The sequence below is a fragment of the Sorex araneus genome, chromosome 6 (genome assembly GCF_027595985.1).
Source record: "Sorex araneus isolate mSorAra2 chromosome 6, mSorAra2.pri, whole genome shotgun sequence".
Classification (NCBI taxonomy): Eukaryota; Metazoa; Chordata; class Mammalia; order Eulipotyphla; family Soricidae; genus Sorex; species Sorex araneus.
The window spans coordinates 165,588,369-165,613,553 of record NC_073307.1 but is presented as its reverse complement, the minus strand read 5'-3'; the positions used below and the strand labels follow the sequence as shown (position 1 = coordinate 165,613,553).

Here is a 25,185-nt window from a genome sequence, read left to right as displayed (position 1 = left end):
GCCCCGGCCCGCCCCGGCCCGCCCGGCGTGCTGAGTCACGGCGCCCCGCGCTCCATCGCCCGACCCCTGGCCCTGCCCGCGGCGCCCTGTGCCCCTCTGGCTTACACTGCAGGCCCGGGGGTCGGGAGCACCGGGAGAGCTCCGGGAAGGCTTCCAGAAACTTCCAGAGTGCCTGGGGGCCTCCCAGCCCGGCCCTCTAACCCTGGCACAGCTTCTGCACCCAGATCTGGCGGTGGGCACGTGGCCCCATGGGCGGGGGACCCCAAAGATGCTCCGTGACCCAGACATGTGGACCCACAGAGGTGCCAGAGCTGCTGCGTGACCCCCCACCACCCCCACTGCTCCCCAGCACATGCAACCGCCCCCCCACACACACACACACACCCTCTCTGGGTTTCTGTGCCCCTGGGGCTGTGGTGACGCCTCTTGTTGTGCCACCTCTGAGTCACCTGCCACCTGACCTCTCCTGGGAGGGCACCTGTCTGCCCCTGGTGAAATGGGCATTTGGCAAAGAGCAACAGAGACCTGGGTCTCACGCAGGCCTGGACAAGGGGCTCCGGGCCAGTCTGGGTGGGCGTTTCTAAGCGCTGTGCCCGCCCGAGCCCTGGCGGGCTGGCCCGGGCCTCAGCGTGCAGGTCCTACCCTGGACCCAGTACCCCTGCGAAGGACACGTGACAGCTACGCAGGTCTCTGAAGGCCTGGGGGAGGCCTGGGCACTGGCTGAGCTGGACCCGAGCAGGTCCGCAGACCGACTCAGGGGGACGTGGTCCCCAGGGGGGCCGTGGGGACTCTGCCCCCGATGGCCCTGAGCCCAGACCTCTAGGCGATGGAGAGGCTTCCTGACAGAGCGCAGACCCGAGCTCAGCGAGAGGGGGGGTCGGGACCCTCAGAGTCCTGCACAGGGTCCTCGGGCTGCCTTCTGCTCCCCTGAGCCCCCTGCTGAAGCCCAGAGTCGAGGCTTCCCCGGGCCAGGGAGAGGCGGGCGGTGGTCTCAGGTTCCCGCTGTCCGTGTGGGCACGAAGCATCGTCTCTTCCTGCCCTTGGCCAGCGACCCCACCGGAGGGCCTTAATGAGGCTCAGGGGTCCCCCGGGGTCTGCTCCCCGCCCTTGCCAAGAGCCAGGGCTCAGGACCAGGGGGCTGGACGGGGGGTCGGCGGAGGGCACAGTGGGGAGCCGCAAGGTGGGGGCGCTCAGGGCCACCCCAGCACGCACTTGAGAGACTTCCGGGTGCTGCCGGCACCCCCTTCATCCCTGAGCGCCACTCTCGCCTGCCTTTCCTTCCAGAAGGGCTTGATGTGCCGTTTCACCCAGCTAAGAGCAGCCTGAAACGACCTTCAGAGCAACTTCAACAGTTTCCACTTATGCGCCCGGCGAGGAGATTGTCCTGCGGGGATTGGGAGATTGTCCTGTGGGAACGGGAGATTGTCCCGGTTTGGGAGATTGTGGGGCTGGGAGATTGTCCTGCGGGAGTTTGGTCCCAGGAGAGCAACCTAGAGAAAAGCGGGAAGAAAAGAAACAGTTGCGGTCTGTATCAGTCTTTTATCAGAAGCGGGATGAAACTCTCCCTTAAGTCACAACCTCTGAAGGGCGGCCCCAGTCATTCCCGCCCGGCCTGAGCCCGCTGGCTGGTGCACACACGCATGCACATACATATTCACACCACCCTCCTGCACATGTGCACACTTGTACACACAGACCCACTCGGCACACTGACCCACTTGGCACACTGACACACACATGCACACGGACACACACATGCATGCAGACACATACATGCACACAGACACACACAGATATACATGTGCACATTGACACACCCACGCACACACACATGCACACTGACACACACATGCACTTTGACACACATGCACACATATACATGTACACTGACACAACCATGCACAGAGACACACATGCACACATACACATGCACACTGACACACCTATGCACAGAGACACACATGTACACAGACATGCACACACAAGACACATACATGCACACAGACACACACATGGACACAGACATGCACACAGACACACACATGCACACAGACACATACACACACACACATCAGGTGTCGGTGTCCAGCAGCCTAAGCCCCGGCCCCACCAGCCGTCCCTCTCAACTGTGGGTAGTCTAGGGTCCGAGAACTGTTCCCCCCTAGACTACTTTCTCACTTGTCATCGGGGGGCACACCATGTGGGCCGGGGGACCACGCCCAGGCGTGTGGACCGTCCTAAGGCCAGCTCAGGTACTCACTACTGTGTCTGTCCGTCCATCTGTCCATGGCCCCTGCCAGGGCCCGGGCTGCCCCTCGGCCACAGCGTGGGGCTCCTGGAGAGACTTGACAGTGCTCGGCACGCAGGTGTACGAGGGGGCAGGCGTTAGGGGTCGGTGCATAGGGCCTCACGTTGGCTGAGGTCGGGAGTGCCCAGGCGGCCTGGAGGATGGGGAGGGGAGGGTTGAACCAGCCCTGCGTCCCGCCAGCCCCCTGCCTCCGAGAGAGCCCGGCCACCGTGTCTCAGCAGAGCCTCAGGAAGGGGCTTGCGACTGAGACTGACACTCTTGCGACTTGCCCCCAGTTTCAGAGAGGCTGCCGGCAGGGAGCTGGCACAGGGCAGAGAGGGGGATCGGGGGTCCGAGCCAGAGAGGGCAGGAAGGGCGCTTGCACGCGGCTGACCCAGCTTTGATCCCCGATACCCCACAGGGTCCCCGAGCACCGCCAGGACTGATTCCCGATCATGCTAGATGTGGCCCGAAAACTAAACCAAGAAAAGAAGAAGGAACGGGGAGGTTGAGGCCCAGACGGGCTGGTCAGCCAGCACCTTCCTGGCTGGACACAGAACAGGGCCTGGAGCCGTAGTACAGCGGGGAGGGCGCTTGCCTTGCGTGCAGCCAACCGGGGTTGGATCCCAGCATCCCATAGGGTCCCCTGAGCCTGCCAGCAGTGATTTCTGAGCCCAGAGCTAGGAGTAACCCCCGAGCATCACTGGGTGAGACAACCCCCCCCCCAAAAAAAAAAATACAGCAGGATAAAAACTACTGGAAAAGTGGAGATTTTGTCTACAGATGTGAGTTTCCTTAGGGGGGCGGTGCCAGCAGGGCCTCCAGGATGTTGATGGGGGCAAAGTGGGGACAATGCATGGGTGAGAGGAATGATTGACAGCATTGTGATCTTGGTACCTCGATTAAGTGTGGGTGGTGGGTGGGAGGTGAGGGGAGCGGGGAGGGGTGGTGGTGGGAGGGATGCTGGGACCATTGGTGGTGGAGAATGGGCACTGGTAGAGGGATGGGTACTCGATCATTGTATGACTGAATTGCAAATGCAAAAATTTGTAATTATGTAGCCGACTTGGATTTGATTCCTCCACCCCTCTCGGAGAGCCCAGCAAGCTACCGAGAGTCTCCCGCCCGCACAGCAGAGCCTGGCTAGCTACCCGTGGCATATTCGATATGCCAAAAACAGTAACAAGTCTCACATGGAGACATTACTGGTGCCCGCTCGAGCAAATTGATGAACAACAGGATGACAGTGACAGTGACAGTAACTGTACCCCACGGTGATTCACTAATAAAGTAAAATAAAATAAAAAAGTCACTGGGAGTCCCCAACAAGTCTAACAGAAAGAATCCAGTATAGAGACCCCAGGAGAGAGACCCCTCCTAGTACCCGGGGGACTTGTTTGTCTCACGGTGACTCAGCACTCAAAGGTCATTCCTGATGTTACATCCCAAAGACCAGGCTGGGCTGCAGCCTGGAATCTACAATGTCAAATCAAAGCCTGGCTAGCACCTTAGATCTGCGGGGTCAAAGATCAGCTAGGTTTCTGTGACAAAAGGTTTCTGTGACAAAACTCCAGAAGGCAGCTGGAAAAGGGGAAATATTCCAACATCTCCCCCCTTTTTGTTTAGAACAGATTTTAACCATAAAATAAAATGCTAGGCACAAAAAGTTCAATAACACTAGCAGAACACCTATTCTCTAGGACAGATACTCTTTCAGCAGGACCCATCCAAGGATGAAATCCCAATGGTTGTGTTTCTCCTCTCCTTGTCTGACAAACATATAAGCATTCACAATATTAATCATTTTGTATGGGCATAACAAGAGATGCATTAAACTTTTAGAATTGCTCTCCAGGGGTCACCTCGATCTCAGACTACAGCGCTCAGGCCAGATTAGTCTTTCCTAGCCCTAGCAGGGCCCTGTCTCGTCGTTGCTTTTGGATCATGAAATGACATCCCATGACCAAGCTCTTAACATATAGTTAAGCATTAGGCGCTTTGGCCAGGCCCATCTCGATGCCAGGGTAGCACACAACTTACCGCTTGCCCTGGGTCCTTCTTCGTCCCACGTTGGGACCCTGTCTTTTAGAGGGCTAGGAACTGAGGGCAACCAAGGCTACAGTCAAGAAAGCAGATGCCCGGGAATTAATAATATTCAAAGCCAATTAAGTCCCAATTGCAAAGGCATAATATTAAATGTCTTCCTTTGTCCATACAAAAAGACATGGCTATAAACTAAACTATTCAAAAGACAGGAAGAGAGGAGAAAGACAATATCTCACTCATACATATAAAATTATAGATTTAACTCATCAAAAATACTTTGCCATATAACTGAAAACCCAATACCAGAAGGATAGTTATTACAGGTACTATGAATTTACAAATCCATTATTCTAACTGCTCATATATATATTATACGCTAACAAATGATTCTTAACATTATTCCATAAAAATTCAGTCAAATTTTACAGCATAAGTGTTATACAAAATAAAGCATAATTCTAATCTACAGGAAATCAAAAGGGCACACAAGCTAAAACAGAAAGAGTTAAATTTCCGTTAAAATACATCAGGTTAAAAATCCAAATTAAAATGATGCAGTAAGAAAAAATCTATTGCATCCATACACTGATTATCTTTAAATTGCCATTCCAGGCTTATTTCTACTCTTTTGTCTGTATGAACATAACTTTGATGGGCGTGATCGATATACCTAAGCTCCTAGTGGCAAGGGGAGAAAGGACAAACCAAAGTCAGGCCTAACATATTTAGAGCTAGATTCCAACACTGGTGCTCCTCAGGGAAGGAACCACGTGGTGCCAGAGATTGGGGGGGAAGGGGGTGGCGAGAGGTAAAGCTCTTTGCAAACTGTGCCTCTTCCTTTTCCCCCCAAACTTAAAAGGATCGCCTGGAACCCAGAACGCTGAGGCAGGGGCCGGACAGTTAGGACACGTGTTAAAGCACTTCCTGCATGTGCCCAGCCCCCATTGTGTCCCTGTCACCGCACAGGGGCCCCTGAGCACCACCAGGAGTGACCCCTGCGCACAGAGCCGGAAGTAAGCCCTGCTGGCGTGCAGGGGCGATCGCCAGGAGTAAGTCCCTGAGCACCGCTCTGTGACCACCCCCCAAATGGACAAGCTACAGCACCCCGGCCAAGGCGTGCAGTCCGGGGGCCCAGGACCCCGCCACTCGGCTACGTTCCTTTGGCTTTGTGGGTCCGGGAGCCGCGGAGCCGGGTGGGTGAGGACTCCGGCCAGGGGGCCCTGTGTGTGCAGCCCCCGTGCCCCTGCCACCTCACGGCCCTCGAACACCCCGTGACACTCCTCCGCCCTTTCTGTCCACGGGAGGGAGGGCTGCCGTGTCCCTCCACTGCGCAGGCCCCCACCCCCGACAATCCGCCGGCCTGTTCTGAAAGGCTACAGATCACCCCAACACTGCCGGCCCCCGATTCCGCGCCTGTTCTGTGGGGGTCGCTCCTGGCAGTGGCCAGGACCAGCACTCAGTGCTGAGGGCGCTGTCAGGGCCATGAGGAGGACCCCCAGCAGGGAGGGGGCGCCCTCAGCTGCCCCGCCCCCAGGGTGCACCAAGGGGGTGACCCTCGGGAGGAAGGAGGCAGGGATGCGGGGCGGAGGGAGAACTCCTGGGGAGGGGCGGGGGGTGGGGTCTGTCCACTCCTCGTGCCCAGCAGTCCCACCTGCAGGCCCTGCGCCCCCTTCATCCAGCCCAGGGCAGGTAGCACAGCCTGAGCCCCTGTTCCCAGGGCCCCTGCCCCGCCCCGCCCCTGCTCAGCCGCAGGAACCCAGCCTGCAGCCTGGCACGAGCCCCACGGGCCTCTCAGGCCAGACCACCCGCCTCTGCAGACCCCCCAGGAATCGTCTCCTTCACCCGCGACCCCCTCAGGCCCCAGAGTCACCGCGAGCAGGAATCACTTTGAAGGACAAAGGCGGCACAGAGAGCGACAGGGTCAGCAGGGCGCATCTAGGAGCAACAGAACCCCCCTCTCTTGCGGGACCCAGGGTCACGCGCGGGGCAGGAGGCTGCCCACTTCCCTCCCCCGGGGCGGGCCGCGAGAGTGTGGGCAGCAGCGTGACTACGTGAAGCTGCCCCAGGCGGGCGGCCGGATGGTACTGGGGGCTGGGGGACAGGGCTGCGCTTTGTTTGCGGGGATCACATCTGCGCCGCGCGCCCCCTACCGCGCGAGAACGGAATTGCAAGGAGGCGGACACGTGAGAGCAGGGCCAGAGGGCGCGCAGAGGCTGGCCGGGACCCCCCTGAAAGCCCCCACCTCACCAGGAGCGATCCCTGAAGGCGGAGCCAAGAGTGAGCCCGATTGAGCCAAGCTCTGATGCTCACGTTTCACGGGCTGCTCTCCTGGCTCTGTGTGTGTGCGTGTGTGCATGCATGTGCATGTGTGTGCGTGCATGCATGTGCAGCACATGCATGTGTGCAATGTGTGCGTGTGCAACGTGTGTATGTGTGTAAGGATGTACACTCATGTGTGCGCACATGTGTGTGCGCGTGTGTGCTGGGGATGAGATCAGCCCCAGCGCCCTCTAGTGGCAGTGTCTGTGCTCTATCCCTGAGTCGCATCCCTGGGCGGATTCCCAGTTGTTCCTGAGAATACTGCACACAGGCTGTGGGGCTGGAGTAACACGGGGAGGGCGTTTACCTTCACGCGCAGCTGACCCGAGTTCAGTCCCTGGCATCCCATATACTGCCCCAAGTACAGAGCCAGGAATAACTAAGCCCTGAGTATCTCTGCCTCTCGGAGAGCCCGGCAAGCTACTGAGAGTATCCCGGCCCCAAGGAAGAGCCAGGCAAGCTCCCCGTGGCGTATTCGATATGCCAAATACAGTGACAACAGCAGGTCTCATTCCCTGGCCCTGAAAAGAGCCTCCCATCATTGGGAAAAACGAGTAAGGAGAGTGGGGCCGGAGCGATAGCACGGCGGGTAGGGCGTTTGCCTTGCACGCGGCCGACCCAGGTTCGATCCCCGGCATCCCATATGGTCCCCCAAGCACTGCCAGGAGCAATTCCTGAGTGCAAAGCCAGGAGTAACCCCTGAGCATCGCTGGGTGTGACCCAAAAAGAAAAAAAAAAAACGAGTAAGGAGAGGCTGCTAAAATCTCAGGGCTGGGACGAATGGAGACGTTACTGGTGCCCGCTCAAGTAAACCGATGAACAATGGGATGACAGTGATACAGTGAGTATCCCCAGGTGTGATGACGTACCCCCTCCATCAAATAAAGAACTATGCCACATTGGGGCTGGAGCGACAGCACAGCGGGCAGGGCGTTTGCCTTGCATGTGGCCGACCCGGGTTCGATTCCCAGCATCCCGTATGGTCCCCTGAGCACCCCCAGGGGTAATTCCTGAGTGCAGAGCCAGGAGTAACTCCTGTGCATTGCCGGGAGTGACCCAAAAAGAAAAAAAAGAAAACTTTGCCACATTGGTGGTGGAGCATTGAAATGGGACCACATGGAGGCCTAAGCTCTGCTCACAGGGCTCCTGCCTCTCTCTCTCTCTCTCTCTCTCTCTCTCTCTGCTTTTGGGCCACCCCTATGCAGTGCTCAGGACTTACTCCTGGCAGGCTCGGGGACCACATGGGGTGCCTGGGATAGAGCCTGGGTCGGCGCGTGCAAGGCAAGCCCCTACCTGCTGTTCTATGCTCCACCCATTGCTTTTTCTATTAAGTCTACTTTGATTTGTTTCTTTTTTTCTTTACTCATTTCCTCTCAAAAAACATACTAATTTTATTCATTTATTTATGTTTGGTTTGGATGCCACACCCAGGTGTTGCTCAGGGCTACTCCTGCCTCAGTGCTTGGGGGGTGGTTCCTCTCTCTCCCCTCTCTCTGCCCTTCCCCCCTCTCCCTTCCTCCCCGCCGTCCTCTCTCTTCTCCCTCTTCTCCCGGGATGAAGCCCCAAGCCGGGACCCCCCCAGGCAGTGCTGTCCCAGCCTCACGAGTCCCACATGCCTGCGCTCAGCCCAGCAATGGCCGCCCTTGGGCCCAGTAGTGCTAGGACACCCCCCTCCGCCCCCCCCCCCGCCACCAGGGGCTGGGGGTCAAAGCAGCAGCACCAGCACCAGGGACCAAACTCTGGGCCTCACACACGGGGTGCACGTCCCCGCCCTGGGTGCTGCGTCCCGGTCCTACCGCGGGATTTAGTAACTCCCCTTTCAACACAGAATCTCCCGCTGTGGCCCCCACAATCAAGGAAGTCGGGGGGCAGCAGGAATAGTTCTGGAGCTTCGGAGCCCTCCGTGCAAGCAAGACCAGGAAGCCGGTCCCGGGGCCCAGGCAGGCCCCGAGCACGCTCCCCCGGGTCCCGATGTCTGGGGCCCTGGACTCCAGCCCCAGCCCGGCCAGAGCCCAGCAAGGGCTGTGAACCCTGGCAAGTCCCCCTCAGCGGGAAGGGAGCCCCGGGGACCCCCAGCAGCAGCCCCCACGCGCAGCCCCCACACTCGGGTGGGCGAGCCCGCTGTCTGACACGTGGACCCCACAGAACCCGGACTCACCGTGCTCTGTCTGCGGGCATGCAGAGCCCACCTGGGCTGGCACTGCCACACCCACGGTCCCCAGGGCAGGAGGGGAAGGAAAGAGCCGCTGATGCCCCCAGGTCTGAGGCGGGCATTCACGAGAGGCTCGGTGGGCGGCTGGTTGCATGGGGAGCTCTTTGAGTGTTTTTTTATTTCACTTGTGGGGAAGTTGGGGGCTCTACCCCGCAGTGCTCAGGGGTCCTGGCGGTGTTTGGGAACCATGTGGTGTCATGGGTGGAACCAAGCCTGGGAGCCTGGACTGACTCGGATTCGAAAGGCAAGTGCTGCTGGAGCTTCGCCCCTGCACCCCGGGCCGGCCGGGCCCAGACGTCGAGGCGTCAGGGATCTGGGAAAGGGACACCCCAAAACAGACGCACTCTGGGCTCCTGGGACCAAGCTGGGGGAGGACGGAGGAGGTGAGTACGTCACACAGGCAGACACTGAAACAGACGCTTGCGAGCATAGAGGCAGACACACAGACACAGCACAGACGCAGGCACACATGGACAGACACACAGACACCTATGCATATACAGACACACAGATAAAGACACACACAGAGACACATGCACATATACAAGGCACACATGTACGTAGGCACATGTACACACAGATGCACACATATGGGTGCACACACACAGATGCGCGCACACACACATATATGCACACAGACACATCCATGCAGACACAAAAATGCACCCACAGGCAGCTCGGGCCCAAGTCATCACAGTCTCGTGCACCGCAAGGCCAGCCCGTCTCAACAGGAGCCCCGGGCAGCTGGCCAGCTGGGGCTGGGCCAGGGGGCAGCGTGGGGGTAGCTGATAAACCCACTGGTCATGTGCGCGCCCCAGTTGGCCGGGCTGGGGTCACACGCCTATGGTACGGGCCTGGTACAGGAAGGCGGCCAGGGGAGCCGGGTGACAGCGGGGGTCAAACACGCACTGGGCTGGGCTTTCCGGAGCCAAGAGGCGGCGGCCTTGGGCAGGGCAATTGGCCAAGCAGTGGGAAGGACTCCCCGTGGGGACGGCCACCCCAGGGACATCAAGGAGGGCTCGGTGTTAAGCGGGGTCTTCCGTGACACCTCCCGGCCAGGGCCAGCAGCAGATGCGGCCCTGGGTTTGATTCCTAGCAAAAACAGACACAGATAATCCAAGGGTCTGTCCTTCCAGCCTTACACCCTGTGACCCTCTGGACATCAGCTGATGGCCTGGGGTGTCTGTGGCCATGCGCGTCCACATCTGAGTGTGTGAGGTCACCTTAGCCCTGTGTCCGGGGGATGGAACTCCTCACTGCAGATCAACATGGTGTCCCCACCTGCTATAAGCCTGAGTGCCCTTGAGGCTGCCACCTCCTACAGGAAGTCTCCCCTGGTTGGATCCCAAAGGTTTGAAGTTGTGGTCTCTCTCCTGGGACTTGGGAACTGTGCTCTATCTCTGGGCAGGGTCATGCCCCTGATGCCAAAAGTCCAGTCTGGGGATGGGCAGCAGGGCCCTCTGTGTGCCCAGCTGGCCCCTTAGAGACCACACCACAGTCTCCCATCTAGCGTGTTTATTGGTTCCCCAGGACAGACCCTCTCGCTGGGGAGCCACAGGGGCTCAAATCTTGCGGTTTCTAAAGACGGGGCGGTTCACGTGCTCGGGGGAGGCCAGGAAGGCCTTGAGCTTGGGCCGGGCGCTCAGGCGGGCCACGTAGGCCGAGAGCAGCGGCAGCAAGTCCAGGCAGCCGGGGGCCAGGAGCTGGTGGGCCAGGAGGAAGTCCAGCAGGTTGTAGTCGGCGAAGGAGATCTGCAGGGCGGACACAGGAGGGACGTGGGCCAGGGCCGGAGAAAGGGAGGCCAGGGTGGGGCCGCAGGGCCCAGAACTCTGGGTGTAAAGAAGTGGCCGCCATGGGACTCGGTTGACCCTTCTGAGAAATGGGCCTATAGTGGGGGAAGTGGCGCAGCACTCACCTGGTCACCCACGATGAAGGCCTGGCCGCCCTGGTTCTGGGCCAGCAGCGTCTCAAACGGCTTCAGGCGCCCGGGCAGCTCCTGGACGTACTGGGCCTTGCCCTCTTCCTGCGGAGTAGATGGCTCCAGCGGGCACCGTGGTCTCTGCCCTGCCCCGCCCCCCCAGCACCGAGACGGTCCCACTCACGTAGTTGTGGTGGATGAGGTGGCTGCAGCGCTTGCGGAGGTCCTCCACGCCGTCATTCACCATGTCCACCTGAGCCGCCGTCCGCGCGTCCTTGCCATAAAGCCCTGCTCAGCCGCAGGGCCCGGCTCAGACTCTGAGCTGGTCCCGGGGTCCCCGCTGCCCCCCAGGCCACCTCCCGCAACGCCTTTGGCTGTGGCCTGTGTCACACCCCGTGTCCCCGTGTCACACACACACACGTCCTGCCTGAGTGTCCTCCACCCGGCCCCTCCCGCTGTCCACGCCAGCAGAGGGACAGGAAAAGGAAGGGGGGTCTGCAGCGGGCCACGGACCGCTCCCCCGGGTGCTGAGAAGCCGCCTGACAGCCCGTCTGCCGCCTTTCTGGGGCCCCAACACAATCCTGCCCCCCGAGAACTGGGGCGCAGGCCTGCTCTCTGCACGGACCCCCACAGGGCCAGAGTGGGGAGGGGTCAGGCCCACCTCCATGGCCTGGGGCCTTCCTGCACGCACCCGTGGGGCCCAGGGCCCGTCCAGAACTTGGAGTCTGCTGAGAGGGGCTCTGGCCTTCCTGTCCTCTGCGGACATGGGGCGGGGTGGGGGGTCCTTCAGTGACCCCAGGCCCCCGCCCTCCCCCAGCCCCCACTCACCCAGAGTGCGGCCCAGGTGCCGCAGGATGGCGTTGGACTGGTACAGCGTCAGGTCTCCGTCCTGGAACTTGGGGAGCTGCCCGTACAGCTGCGGGGGGCACAGCTGGGTGAACTTGGGGCGCCCGGCCCGCCTGCCCCCTCCCCGCAGGGCCCTCCCGTGCTCACTCACACACGAGGCCTTGAGCGGGCTCTGCATCCAGGTCTCCCTGGGCACCACCTCCTCCTTCCAGCTCTGGCCCTGGTCAGCCAGCAGCATGCGCGTGGCCTCGCAGCGCCCTGCGCAGGGGGACAGGGCAGTGGCTGCGGGACCCGGGCTCCAGCATGCCGGGTGCAGCGGGCTCAGGGAGCCCAGGTTCGCATCCCCTGGGGATGTTTGTGCATCCGCAGGCGGCAGGATGTGGGGAGCCAGCCCTGCAGCAAGCTGGGGACTGGACTGGGCTGCAGGGGCCCAGGGGACAGGCGGAGGGCACAGGGCCCAGCTTGACAGCAGGGGAAGAAGTGTCAGGGGAAGGAACAAGGGCAGGGTAGAAATCCCAGCTTTTCGTTTTGTTCTGTTTTGGGGTCGTACCCGTGAGTGCTCAGGGCTGACTCCTGGCTCTGCGCGCAGGAGTCACTGCTGGCAGTGCTCCAGAGATTATGTGGGATGCCAGGGATTGAACCCGGGGTCAGCTGTACACGAGCCAAGCACCCTCCCCGCTGCACTATCGCTTCGGCCCCAGAAATCCCAACCTTTGAGCCTTCACGGGAGAGGATGAACCATGGGGAAAGAATGGAAACCGGGACCCCGACGGCCTTGAAGAAAGGGGCAGACGCGGGGTCCCCCAGGGCAGTTGCCTTTGGACCCAAGAGGATGCAGCCCCAATGGGGCCAGAGCCATAGAACAGCGGGTAAGACACTTGCCTGCATGTTGGCGACCGGGGGTGGGTCCCCGCCACCCCATATGGTCCCCCAGCCCTGCCAGGAGTGATGCCTGAGCATGGAAAGTGGGTCAGGCCCCGCCTCTGACGCCCTCTTCCCCGCCCATCAATGAGGCCACGCCCACAAACCAGATTCCGGTCCCGCCTACAAAGAATCCCGCCCATCGCCCGGGCCCCGCCCACAAACTAAGCCCCGGTCCCGCCATCCCAGTCCCAAAGTCCACCTCCGGCCCGCGGACTAGGAGCCCGGCCCCGCCCACAAACCAGATTCCGGTCCCGCCTACAAATGATCCCACCTACCGTCCAGGCCCCGCCCATAAGTGAGGCTCCGCCCACACCCCCGCAGTCCCGGCCCCAAAGTCCGTCCTGGAATCTCAGCGCCCAGACCCCAGCCTCCCCGTCCAGGCCAGCGCGCAGAAAACTGCCTGGTGTCGGGGGTTGCACCTGGCCGTGCCCTTGGCCGTCCTGAGCGCGCGGGACCCACCTCGGACGGGGAAGTAGACGATGGTGTAAGGCGGCACTAGGAGAGACAGACAGACAGACAGGGCGATGAATGAGGACGCCCGAGCCAGGGAGCTGGGGGTCTGACGCTCCGGGTGGCCAGCCCGACCCCGCCCCCACCGGCCGACCCTACTCACTGGCTCCTGGCGAAGTGCGGGTGTCAGGAGACGCGGGAGCCCCAGGCCTTATAGTTTGGTTCGCTCCTCCCTTCACCCCGCCCCGTCCCGCCCCGGGAATGCCCGATCACCGGGTCCCGGCCACCTGTCCCCAACGCCCGGGCACTTTGGCTTTGCCGAGCGCCCCACGCCCTCCCTGGGCATCTGCCCCCCACGCCTCGCACCTTGGCTTTGCAGGAGCGCCCCGCGCCCTCCCCGGGCACCTGCCCCCCACGCGGGCGCACCTTGGCTTTGCAGGAGCGCCCCGCGCCCTCCCGCCCCCCAGCGCCGTGAGAGCGACTGCATCGCCGACCCAGTGCCCCTCCCTGATCAGCACCCCCGCAAAGGGTCAGCGACTGTGCGAAGTCCAGACACCCTCCAAGACGTGCTACTCCTGACCTTCGTTTTCTAAGGAGTCCTCTGGCAGCACGGAAAGGCTCAGTGACTTCCCCAGGCCACACAGCTAGTACACGGGACTCAAGCCCTGGGATTTCAGGGCCCCCCTTTTAACCTTCACTCTTCTACAAAGCACGCGCTTCTGCAAAACTTTTTGTGTTTAATTTTGATTTGATGGGGTCACACCTAGCGACGCTCAGAGGCTGCTCCGCTCCGAGCTCATTGTGCAGGCCAGCCCCTGGCAGAGCGCAGGGGACCATGTGGTGCTGGAGAACGAGCTTGGGTACCCAGGCACTCCCGCCCCTGGAACCATCTCCAAGCTTGGGGCGCGGCGCGCACCTTGGGCCTCGCTGGATGGTGCTCAGGCATTGTTCCTGGCTCTGCTCGAGGGCGCCGCCTGGTGGTGCTGTGGGGGAACACAAGTACCTTGCGCTGAGCCCCAATCTGTCCTGGCTGGGGGAAGCCAGCACCGTGTCCTCCAGGCCCTGTTACCCCGCGGCCCTGCCTGACACCCAGCCAGTCCCCGCGGTTGCCCCTTCCCAGGCTCTCCAGAGGCTTCCTCAGAAGCAGCAGAACGGCAGACTCCACATGGCAGGCCAGACTCCACATGGCTTGCAGCTTGGAAACTGAGGGCATAGCACACCTTGTGTTCCAGCCCCCAACACACACTCACATATACACACACACACACACACACACACACACGGAGCACGGGGCAAAGGAGTCTCACACACACACACAGAGCACGGGGGCCACGGAGTCACACACACACACACACACACACACACACACAGCATGGGGACCTAGGAACCTCTCTCTCTCTCTCTCTCTCTCTCTCTCACACACACACACACACACACGGAGCATGGGGCCAAGGAGTCTCATACACACACACATACACACACAGAGCACAGGGCCAAGGAGTCTCACACACACACACATACACGCACACACACACACAGCATGGGGGCCTAGGAGCCTCTCTCTCTCTCTCACACACACACACACACACACAGCACGGGGGCCACGGAGTCACACCCACATACACGCACACACACACATAGCACGGGGGCCTAGGAGCCTCTCTCTCTCTCTCTCTCTCTCTCTCACACACACACACACACACACACATACACACACGGAGCATGGGGCCAAGGAGTCTCATACACACACACATACACACACAGAGCACAGGGCCAAGGAGTCTCACACACACACACATACACGCACACACACACACAGCATGGGGGCCTAGGAGCCTCTCTCTCTCTCTCACACACACACACACACAGAGCACAGGGCCAAGGAGTCTCACACACACACACATACACGCACACACACACACAGCATGGGGGCCTAGGAGCCTCTCTCTCTCTCTCACACACACACACACACAGCACGGGGGCCACGGAGTCACACCCACATACACGCACACACACACATAGCACGGGGGCCTAGGAGCCTCTCTCTCTCTCTCTCTCTCTCTCTCTCTCTCTCTCTCTCTCTCTCTCTCTCTCTCTCACACACACACACACACACACACACACACAGAGCACAGGGCCACGGAGTCCACACCTGGCCCTCCCCGGCTGCCTGGCCAGGAGCGGGTTCTCAGCCCAGACTTGCACCCCGACTGTGTGCAGTGCTCGAAGGGCAGCAGGCAGAGGTTGCAGGAACCCTCCCCTCTGTCTCCAGTCGCCCCAGGGGTGCAGACCCAGCTCGGTTGCTGCCCAAAGCTCACCCAGCCGAGCCTGGAGCCTGGGCGTGGGCCCTACTGCGGCCTGTGCAGCCGTAGCTGCTCTCTGATTCTAGAGAGTTCTTGCACCCACAACATGCAAAGCAAGCCCGTGTGTTCCCCGTATGTTCCCCACTCCCCAGCGCGCCTCCCCGCACACACAGTTCTCGGCCTGAGGATCGGCCTCTTCCAGGCGTCTCTCGCCAGCAGAGCCCGGCGGCTTCTCTCGGGCAGGTCACCGGGCTCCTCCCTGAAGACGTGAGTCCCGGGTCACCCCTTATGCACCTGGGACCCGTGTGCACGTGCCTGGGGGTCACATGGGCAGTCCCACCTTGGAGCTACCTGGAAAAGTGCCCCAGTCAACATCCGTGTGCATGGGCCAGGTGTATGTGACCGACGCAGGTTCAACCCCGGGCACCCGTATGGTCCCCCAATCCCGCCAGGAGTGACCCCTGAGCACAGGGTCAGGAGCAAGCCCTGAGCACTGCTGGGTACGGTTCCCCCGTCTCTCAAATCTGGGTACTAACAGGAACTTATGTTTTCTTGTTAGTGGTTTTATTTTTTTGGGGGGGGGTTCAGGGAGAGGAGTTCGGGCAGTCGGCAGTGCTGGGGGGCTGTTCCTGGTTCTGTGCCCAGGAGTAGCCCTGACAGTGCTCGGGGACTATGTGCTGGGAGCTGAGTCTGTTCCGGCCAGTGCGAGGTAAGCGCCTGACGCCCCGTGGGTCTCTGGCCCCATGAACCTGTTGCGCAGAGACAGGAAAGGCCCCTCCCTGCGGAAAGGGCCCGGCAGACATTCCCAGGGAACCTTCCGATTCCTTCCTCTCCTCTGGTTAACCCTCAGTTAGCCCAGACCGGAGAAGGCTGCACCCACCCTCCGAGGGAAGACCCCGCAGGACTACAGGTCAGGAGAAGGCGTTTCAATCGAAACCACTCCCAGCTCGACCCACTTAGCAACAACCCTAGCAGCGAACTCTTATCTGGCTAGAAAGCCCCACGTGGGGGCAGCTTGGAAAAACCTTATAAAAGCCGCCTTGAACAAAGGGAGGGCGCACGTATGCTCCCGAGCCCATGTGGCCACGTGGCCGAGCACATGTGGCACCCGCATGTCCCCTCCTGAGACGGGCACCTTCCTGCCTGATGCTGGGGTGTGTGCCGGGCTCTCTCCGCCCGTGGAGAGGCCACGTTCTCCCTTGAGTGTGTTACTCTCCTGTTTCCCTCCCTCCACACCCTCAAAAGCCTCCAAATAGGGGCTGGAGCAACAGCACAACGGGTAGGGCGTTTGCCTTGCACGCGGCCGACCCGGGTTCAATTCCCAGCATCCCATATGGTCCCCCAGCACGGCCAGGGATAATTCCTGAGTGCAGAGCCAGGAGTAACCCCTGTGCACTGTTGGGTGTGACCCAAAAAGAAAAAAAAAAAAAAAAAAAAGAAGAATCCGGTCACCCTGGGTCAGGCCCAGGACTGACTTTCATCTCCTGCAAAGAGCAAATCCTCGACCCAACCTCAGTCTTCGGCTCCCCGAGAAATTGGGTGGCGGGGATCAACTCCCATGCCGGGGAGACCAAGTGGGTGTCAAGTGTGGCCTGATGGCCCCCTGGTGGGGCTGGCGGGGGGGGTGGTGGTGGCTCACTGCCGCTCTTACCAGTCTTAGCCTTCCCGGCTGGGTCTTGCCAGGGTGGCGGAGGCGGATCGGAGAAAGGGACCGTCTCTCTCCTCCCGCCTCACCTGAGCCACCGCGGGGCCCACCCGCATCAGACTGAAGCCAGGCCCCCTGCTGCAGTCCCCCAAGTGCTGTGTCGCACAGGACTCGCCCCCGCAGCCCGCCACATGGAGGCTGTGACGTCACGGAGGTGAGGTGGCGCGGCACTGTCCCTGCACTGGCGCTGGCAGGGCCGAGTAGCTGGCACGCGAGGGAGCGGGGGGCGCTCGCCCCAGAGAGGGGACGGGGACAGCCGGAGACGGAGCCCTGTCTTTGCTCACACGGGCGGGCTCTGCGCCCTCGAGATAAGACGGTCGGGAGGGCGGGACGGCGCCATGGGCGGGCTCGGGCTCTGCACCAGGAGGCTGGGTGCGGCCTGCTCCGGTGCCCCCACCCTGGCACTGCCAGCCCTGCCGCAGCACAGAGCTGGGCGCACTTGGAGCACTGCCAGAGGACTCCAAGGCAAGATGCTAATGGGCGCTTTCCGTGAGGACGTCAGCAGGGACCCAGCCAGCCCCCCGCCCACCCAGCCACCCAGCCACCCACCTAGCCCCTGCCCACCCAGCCACCCAGCCACCCAGCCACCCACCTAGCCCCCTGCCCACCCAGCCACCCAGCCACCCACCTAGCCCCCTGCCCACCCAGCCACCCAGCCCCCACCCAGTCAGCCACCCAGCCACCCACCTAGCCCCCACCCACCCAGCCACCCACCTAGCCCCCACCCACCCAGCCACCCACCTAGCCCCTGCCCACCCAGCCACCCAGCCACCCCCACCCACCCCCCTCCAGCCTCTCGCTGGCACCCAGGGCCTGGTCCTCCTCCCCCATCAGATACCCACTGACCATCTCTCCCCCGACCCTCCAGCCCCCATCTGCCCCGCCGACACTCCCCGCGCCCATGGCCATCGTCTTCCTGGCACTCCTACGCCCGCCCCCATCAGCACCCACCGTCCCGCCCACCACGGCGGGGAGGGCCCCGGAGGCTGCTGAGAGCCTCTCCCTCCGCCAACTCCCTTGCCGACTCCTTCCGTCTTTCCTTCCCTCCCTTTCTTTTTTTTTTCTTGTAGGGGCACACTCACCAGTGCTCAGGGGTTACTCCTAGCTGTGTGCTCAGGGATCATACCTTGCAGTGCTCAGGAAGCATAGGGGATGCTGGGGATGGAACCCAGGTCAGCGTGCGCAAGGCAAGTGCTCTACACACTGTGTTCGCTGTGGTCCCGTCTCCGTTTTTTCCCTCCCTCTCTCTCTCCCTCCCTCCTTCCCTTCCTTTCCTTCCTTCCTTCCTTCCTTCCTTCCTTCCTTCCTTCCTTCCTTCCTTCCTTCCTTCCTTCCTTCCTCCTTTCCTTCCTTCCATCCTCCCTTCCAACTTCCGGTCTGTCCCTTCCTTTCTTCCTTCCGTCCTTCCATCCCTTCCTTCCCTTCCCCTCCCCTTCCCTCCTTCTTCTTTCTTGCAGCATGGGGCACACCCAGCCTTGCTCAGGACTACTCTGACTTGGTGCTCCCCATGGTGCCCAGGTGAACCCAGGCCCTCCACACACACGCTGCCCACTGGGCCACAGCCCCATCTCCCCTCCGACGTTCTCTCTACGCCTCCCCTGCAGGGTTTCTCCTGGGGCCTCCACCCAACACGCCTGTGGATTCCAGCCCCAACACTCAGTCCATGACTTGTCCCTGCCAGGGACCCCAGTGCTCACCCTGGGCCAGGCACAGGTTCAACCTTGCTGGGCAATGGCTGGAATGCTGCCTCCTCCAGGAAGTCCTCCTGGTGCTGCCTGGTCCATCCCCCAGTCACTGGGGTCACTTCTGGCCGGGACTCTCGGCAGAGGGGCTGCCCTGTGGCCCTCCAGCTGGCCCAGGCCGGTCCCAGCCAGTTTCCAGCGTTTGCAGGAGGAATCCAGGAGCGGCCCCACGGGCCCCGAGGCTCGTGTGTCAGGCGGGGGCCTCCAAGTGGGGTCTGATTGCCCTGGACAGAGCCTGCGGGTGGGGGGACGGGGGCAGGTGAATAAATCATGAGCGGCTGGAGCAGGGCCGGGCGGCCGGCTGGCCTCATTCCGGGGGTGCAGAGCACGCTGGGAGGTGAGTGGCCCTGGGCCCGGCCGTCCGCTGGCCCTGAGACCCGGTGTGGGGGCAGCGCAGAGCTGGGGGGGATCAAACTCTCCGAAGCTGGGAGGGCGGCTGGGGGGAGGAGGGGCAGGACAGGAGGAGCCGATGGACGGGGGCAGCCACCGCGAGAAGGAGGGTCGGGCGGCACGGCTGGACAGGTGTGGGGTCAGAGGGCAGAGCCCTGGGGCAGAGAGGGGCTGGGCACACCTAGAGGGGGAGGTGATGGGGCCAGGCCTGGAACTGGGGTGGGGTCTTTCCCGGCCGGCCGACTCGCCCACAAACCCCCTCCCTCAGGAAGCAGAGGGCCAGGCACTGGTGTGGGGCCCTTTGCCACCGCGGGCGGCCAGCCTGGACTCCATGGCCCTCCCCCCGGGCCCTGCGGAGGGCACCCCGGCCGCGGGCACCCCAGGGCCCAGCCACGGCCCCGCCGCCAGCCCGGCCGCCACGAGGCGCGCCCGACTGCGAGCACTGGAGGCCGAGGTCCAGGCGGCCTACGGGCAGGTAAGGGGGGCGCGGGGGGGGGAGCCCCTGCTCGGAGCCAGGAGGGCACCCCGGTATGGATGGGGCAGGCTCAGTGGGGGTCCTCCCGCCTGCCCTCTGAGCCCCCCCCCCCGGGGCCTGCAGCCCCCGCACACGGCAGGGGTGCCAAGGCAGGGGGCAGGCCATGCAGAGAGCAGGGCCCCGGCACGGACGGGGGGCCCAGGGCTGGGCGGGCGGGAAAGCTCCCTGGATTGGGGTGCCGGGCTGCGGGCCGGGCAGCCGCCCTCACTGCAGAGATGCTTGGAGACCACCCGGATTAGGACCCGCCCCGTGCTCCCCACACACCCCGGGGCTCCCTCCAGCACGGCCGCTGCAGCAGGGGCTGAGGGAGGGGCCGCCTTGGCGACCCCCTCCCCGACTCCAGGCCTGCAGGATCAGAGCCCGGGGCAGTGGAGGGGGTAAAACAGATGGAGAGGGGGTCTGCGTGCCCAGGAAGCCCCCAGACTCGGCCCACCTCAGGCTCGGCGCTCACCGGCACAGCCCACCCCCCGCCCCCCGCTCGTCCTGCCCTGCCGCAGCCCCCACCCACCCCAGACTCAGAGCCTGCAGCCAGGGGTCCCCGGGCCCCCAGCCCCCACTTACTGAGCGGCCTTAGCCGAGTCCTGGGCCGTCCCGGGTGATTTGCCCTCTGAACTGTGAGGGGATGACGGACCCCCAGATGTGCCCCTTCCCACGGGGTTCCCGAGACACCAAGGGGGTGGAGGGAGGGGTGAGGCCCAGCCCAGAAGCCACTGCGCCCCTTCACGTCCAGCTCTGCTGCAGGACTGCGGGAGACAGCCTGGGCCCCCCACGGAGACACCCCCCGACACAACCCTAGCCCCACCCCCGGGACCTGGGGGGTCCGGCCAGGCATGAGGGGCTGTCTGGCTTGGGGGCACCCGCCTGCATCTTTCTCTGGCCGAGCGTCGTGGTCAACGTCTGCTGGCGCCCAGATGGGGACAGCCACGGGAAGGGGGGGCACGGGGAAGCAGGCGCAGAGGGACCCCAGAGACAGACTGACAGGGGCGCAAGGCCACGCTGAACCCCCCACCCCAGACCCCCGTCCGCCTGAGGCTCTGCCCAGCCACACCCCTTAGGACCGGGGAAGGGGTGGAGCCGGGACAAGCCCCGCCCACAGGCCGGAACACGGGGTGTGGGGGTTGGGGGGAGCTGAGAGGGGTGCACTGCCTGGGTGGTCCAGAACCCCTCATCTCTCTGCGCCCCTCAGGACCGGGAGCTGCGCCCAGAGGAGATTGAAGGTAAATGGTGTGAGACCGAGTTTGAGATTTCTAGACGTGGACATAGATGTCATGGGGTGGACATAGGACGGGCACAGGCAGGCACAGGCAGGCAAGCAGCAGGCCTGGGGCGGGCATGGGGCATGCGCGGAGGACACGGGGTGGGTAGAGCATAGCCTCAGAGTGGGCACGGGGCAGGCTCAGGGTGGGCACGGGGCAGCCTCAGGGTGGGCACAGGGCGGGTGCTTCCTCGCCAGGAGGAAGCGGAAGCAAGGAGACAGCAGGGGCTGGACGACCACCCGCAGGGGGGCCGGGAAGCTTGATCTGGAACGTGACCGGCCCCAGTTCCTTCCCAGCATCCCCCACGGTCCCTCAAGCACCCCCAGGAATGTTCCCTGGGTGTGACCCAAAACTCCAAACACAGAAATACCCATCAGGGAGGTGGTGAGGGGTTGGCACCCGCCCCGCTGCCAGGCCCCCACCCCAGGGCCGGGCTCACGGCCCCTCCCATGCCTCCTCTCAGCCAGCGCTTCCTGGGTGCTGCCCAGGGCCCCGCAGGTGACCAGCAGGCACGGCCGTGCCAAGCCGGCAGGCCCCTGAGTCAGACACAAGCTCAATGTGGACAGGGCGGGCCAGGGGCAAGCTGAGAGGGAAACTTTTCCTTTATTTGGGTTGTGGTTTGGGGGCCACACCCAGCGTTCCTCAGGGGTTACTGCTGGCTCTGCACTCAGAAATTACTCCTGACAGTGCTCGGAGCAGCAGTCGGGGTGCGGGGGATCGAACCCAGGTTGGCGGCATGCAAGGCAAGCACTCTCCCTGCTGCAGAATCGCTCGGGCCTTCGGGGCAACATTCCTAGGTGGAACCAAGTGGGAAGGACAGGACGTGTGCCAGAACAGGACTCCCAGGGGGCAGGGGACTCTCCTTCCAGGGCTCGTGTCTGCAAGACTGCTGACTTACTGGGCTTCCTGCCTTTCTGCCTCCCTCTCTCTCCCTCTCTCCCTCCCTCTCTCCCTCTTCTTGACCCATGGCTCTTCTGTAATTGCTAGAAGAATGCATTAAGGAAAGGGCATGTGCAAAGGTCCTGTGGCAGCCAAGAGAGAAGGGTGTTTAGAAGGGGCTGATGGACCAAGAGAAAGGAGAGCTGGTTCATTTTGGGGTTTGGAGGCCTTGGGGGAAAAGGATGGCTCCCACTCTGCCTGGCAGAGCTGCAGACGGCCTTCCAGGAGTTTGACCGAGACCAGGACGGCTACATCGGCTACCAGGAGCTGGGCGCCTGCATGCGGACGCTGGGCTACATGCCCACCGAGATGGAGCTCATCGAGATTTCCCAGCAAATCAGTACGTCACGGCCCTCCCCGTCCACACACCGCGTCCCTGGAGGCCAGGGCCAGGCCTGGGTGCAGGGCTGGGCCCTGGTCCTTCTCCAGACCAGCTGTGTCTCCAGAGAACCTCGCCCTCCCGAATGAGGGGGGCAGGGCAAGGACCGTCCCCCGCCTGGTCACCCCCAGCTGAGAGAACACAGGTGGGAGGGAGAGCGCCAGGGTTAAGCACAGGCCCACCAGGCTGGAATCCTGGACACCACATAGGGTCTCCCGCCAGGGGTCGCTCCTGAGCACAGAGCCAGAAACAGACCCTCGGCACCGCTGGGTACGGCCCCCCCCCCCACCAGACACTGATGGGGAAACTGTCAATGAAAGGGAAGTTCTCACAGTCAGCTCCCTGGGGCTCACGGATCCGGGAAAACTGGAAAAATGAGGGGATGCCTCGGGAAGGTTTGAAAAAATTATTTTTAAGGATTGAAGAGTCCAGGGGATAAGGTGTCTGGCTTGACACGGCTTTTTTTTTTTTTAATTTTATTGAATCACCGTGAGATAGTTACAAGCTTTCATGTTTGGGTTACAATCTCACAATGATCAAACACCCATCCCTCCACCAGTGCACATTCCCCACCACCAGTATCGAACATGGCCTTTCAATCCCAGCACTGCACTGAGTGCCCTGATTACCGCCAGGAGTCAGCTCTGAGCACTGAGCTGGGAGTAAGCCCTGAGCACTGAACTGGGAGTCAGTCCTGAACACAGAGCTTGCAGTTGGCCCTGAGCGTGGAGCCAGGAGTCAGCCTGAGCACAGAGCCGGGAGTCAGCCCTGAGCACTGAGCTGGGAGTCCACCCTGAGCATCGCTGGGGTTGGCTGCCATCCTTCTGGGCCAAGTCGGTGCCTGTCTGAGAGGGTGATGCCCACAACACACGCCCGTCCGCTCTGTGGTTCCCAGAGGGACAGTCCCTGGGGGGGGAGAAGTGGCGGCAGAAGAGAGGACGGACAGCAGCAGGGGTGGGGCGGGGAGGGTGCTGAGGTCTCGCGTGGGTGTGGCCCCAGGTGGCGGCAAGGTGGACTTTGAAGACTTCGTGGAGCTGATGGGCCCCAAGCTGCTGGCTGAGACGGCCGACATGATCGGGGTCCGAGAACTGCGCGACGCCTTCCGGGAGGTGCCGGCACTGGGGGAGGGGGCGGGCCAGGGGCGGGGCGGGGGGCATGGGGCGGGGGGCGGGGGGCATGTCCCACTAGCGCCCAACGTCACCGCAGTTCGACACCAACGGGGACGGCCGCATCAGCTTCGGGGAGCTGCGCGTGGCCCTCAAGGGCCTCCTGGGGGAGCGGCTGAGCCAGCGGGAGGCGGACGAGATTCTCCAGGACATGGACCTCAACGGCGACGGCCTGGTGGACTTCGAAGGTACTGGCTCCGCCCCGGGGCACCAAGCCCAACCCCTCTTCCCCCCCCCACCCCCCCCCCCCGTGTGGCTCAGAGCTCGGATTCCGGGGTACCAGGGACCCAGGCAGGCACGTGCTCGGCCCTGCCGGTGTGTCTCTGGGGGACGCTGCCCCTTGGTGCTGGAGGCCCCGGGCTTCACCGGTTCTCGGCTACTGGGACTCGGCCAGGCAGGCGCCAGCCAGGCCGGCGGCCTAAGCCGGGACTCCCTCTGCGCCCCCCAGGCTCCCCCTCGCCGCCAGGGGTGCTCAGGAGAGAATGAGATTGCCCGCAGGGGCAGGAAAAGAAGGTTGGTGGGGGGCTGGAGCGATAGCACAGCGGGTAGGGCGTTTGCCTTGCACGCGGCCAACCCAGGTTCAATTCCCAGCATCCCATATGGTCCCCTGAGCACCGCCAGGGGTGATTCCTGAGTGCATGAGCCAGAAGTGCCCCCTGTGCATTGCCGGGTGTGACCCAAAAAGCAAAAAAAAAAAAAAAATGAAGGTTGGTGGCCAGGAAAGCCAGAGGAAGTGGGTGGGGCTTGAGACGGCCCCCCTGACCCACTGTGCTGCCTCTTTGCCGAGGGGGTCTGGGCCCAGGAAATTCAAATTCCACAGCAACAGCCCCGAACTTCTTCCTGAGCTTCCTTGTGGCCCAAGCAAAGAGGGAAAGCAAGGCTTGAGGCCTGGGCTCCCTCCCCCACCCCCCACCCTCCACATCAGACAGCCCCTCCGGGGCCAGAGACGCAGCTCACTGGCCGGGCGTTTGCCTTGCACGCGGCCGACCCGGGTTCGATCCCCGGCACCCCACATGGTCCCCCGAGCAGCGCCAGGAGTGATTCCTGAGTGCAGAGCCAGGAGTGACCCCTGTGCATCGCCGGGTGGGACCCCAAACCCCAAAAATCACAGGCACCCTCCTTCCCCCCCTCCCTCTTCCTGGCCCTGACAGACCGGGGTGTCCTTTCGGGCCCTGACCGCTGTCCCCGCCCGTCCCCCTGGAGGTCGGGGCTCGGCCTCGCCCTGGAGGGACTCGGAGAGCAGACGGCAACCCTGGCTTTGTCTCGGCAGAGTTCGTGCGAATGATGTCTCGCTAGGCTGACGCCGAAGCAGGGCGCCGCATTCCTGGGGAGCCCGGCCGCCGGAAGTTTCTAGATGCCATCTGCCATCGCCTTGTCTGGGCCCCCCCTTCTCCCAGCCCCACCTAACCCCCACCCCCTCCTCCATCCCCCTGCCCCCCTGCTCTGTTTCTCGGATAATAAAGTGCCCTTAGGTCAGGAGATGGCTTCACCTCTCTGACGCCCACCCTGCACCCCCAGAAAGGAAGGCCCCCAACATCAGCCACCGTGTTGGGAGATGGCCCTGGTGCCTCTCTGGGACCCCGCACTGAGCCTCCGTCCTGGGAACCAGTCACATCTCCGCTCCTTCCATTGGCCCGAGGGACCGGAGCATAGAACCTTCTAGAAAGAACCCGGAAACGGCTGAGAGGAGCACAGCTGTCAGTGACAGGCTCCGACTGTCCCAAACATATAGGGGTCACCTTTGTGCTCCCCGTGGGCGGTCTCTGCT

General features: G+C 62.5%; 2 protein-coding genes across 2 annotated transcripts; one reads left to right on the top strand and one right to left on the bottom strand.

The window, feature by feature from the left end:
* Nucleotides 1-10,426: 10,426 nt before the first annotated feature.
* GSTP1 (glutathione S-transferase pi 1) lies at nt 10,427-11,882 on the bottom strand. The gene is made up of 5 exons (XM_004618563.2): nt 11,780-11,882; nt 11,611-11,698; nt 10,967-11,070; nt 10,780-10,887; nt 10,427-10,615 (listed from the first exon to the last, which is right to left on the bottom strand). The coding sequence occupies exons 1-5, from the start codon at nt 11,864-11,866 to the stop codon at nt 10,427-10,429; spliced, it is 576 nt and encodes a 191-aa protein (XP_004618620.2). The 5' UTR covers nt 11,867-11,882.
* A 7,339-nt stretch (nt 11,883-19,221) lies between these two features.
* Nucleotides 19,222-24,800, top strand: CABP2 (calcium binding protein 2). Its single transcript, XM_055143829.1, has 7 exons — nt 19,222-19,281; nt 19,411-19,617; nt 20,864-20,894; nt 22,078-22,212; nt 23,251-23,360; nt 23,458-23,605; nt 24,688-24,800. The coding sequence occupies exons 1-7, from the start codon at nt 19,222-19,224 to the stop codon at nt 24,711-24,713; spliced, it is 717 nt and encodes a 238-aa protein (XP_054999804.1). The 3' UTR covers nt 24,714-24,800.
* Nucleotides 24,801-25,185: the final 385 nt, after the last annotated feature.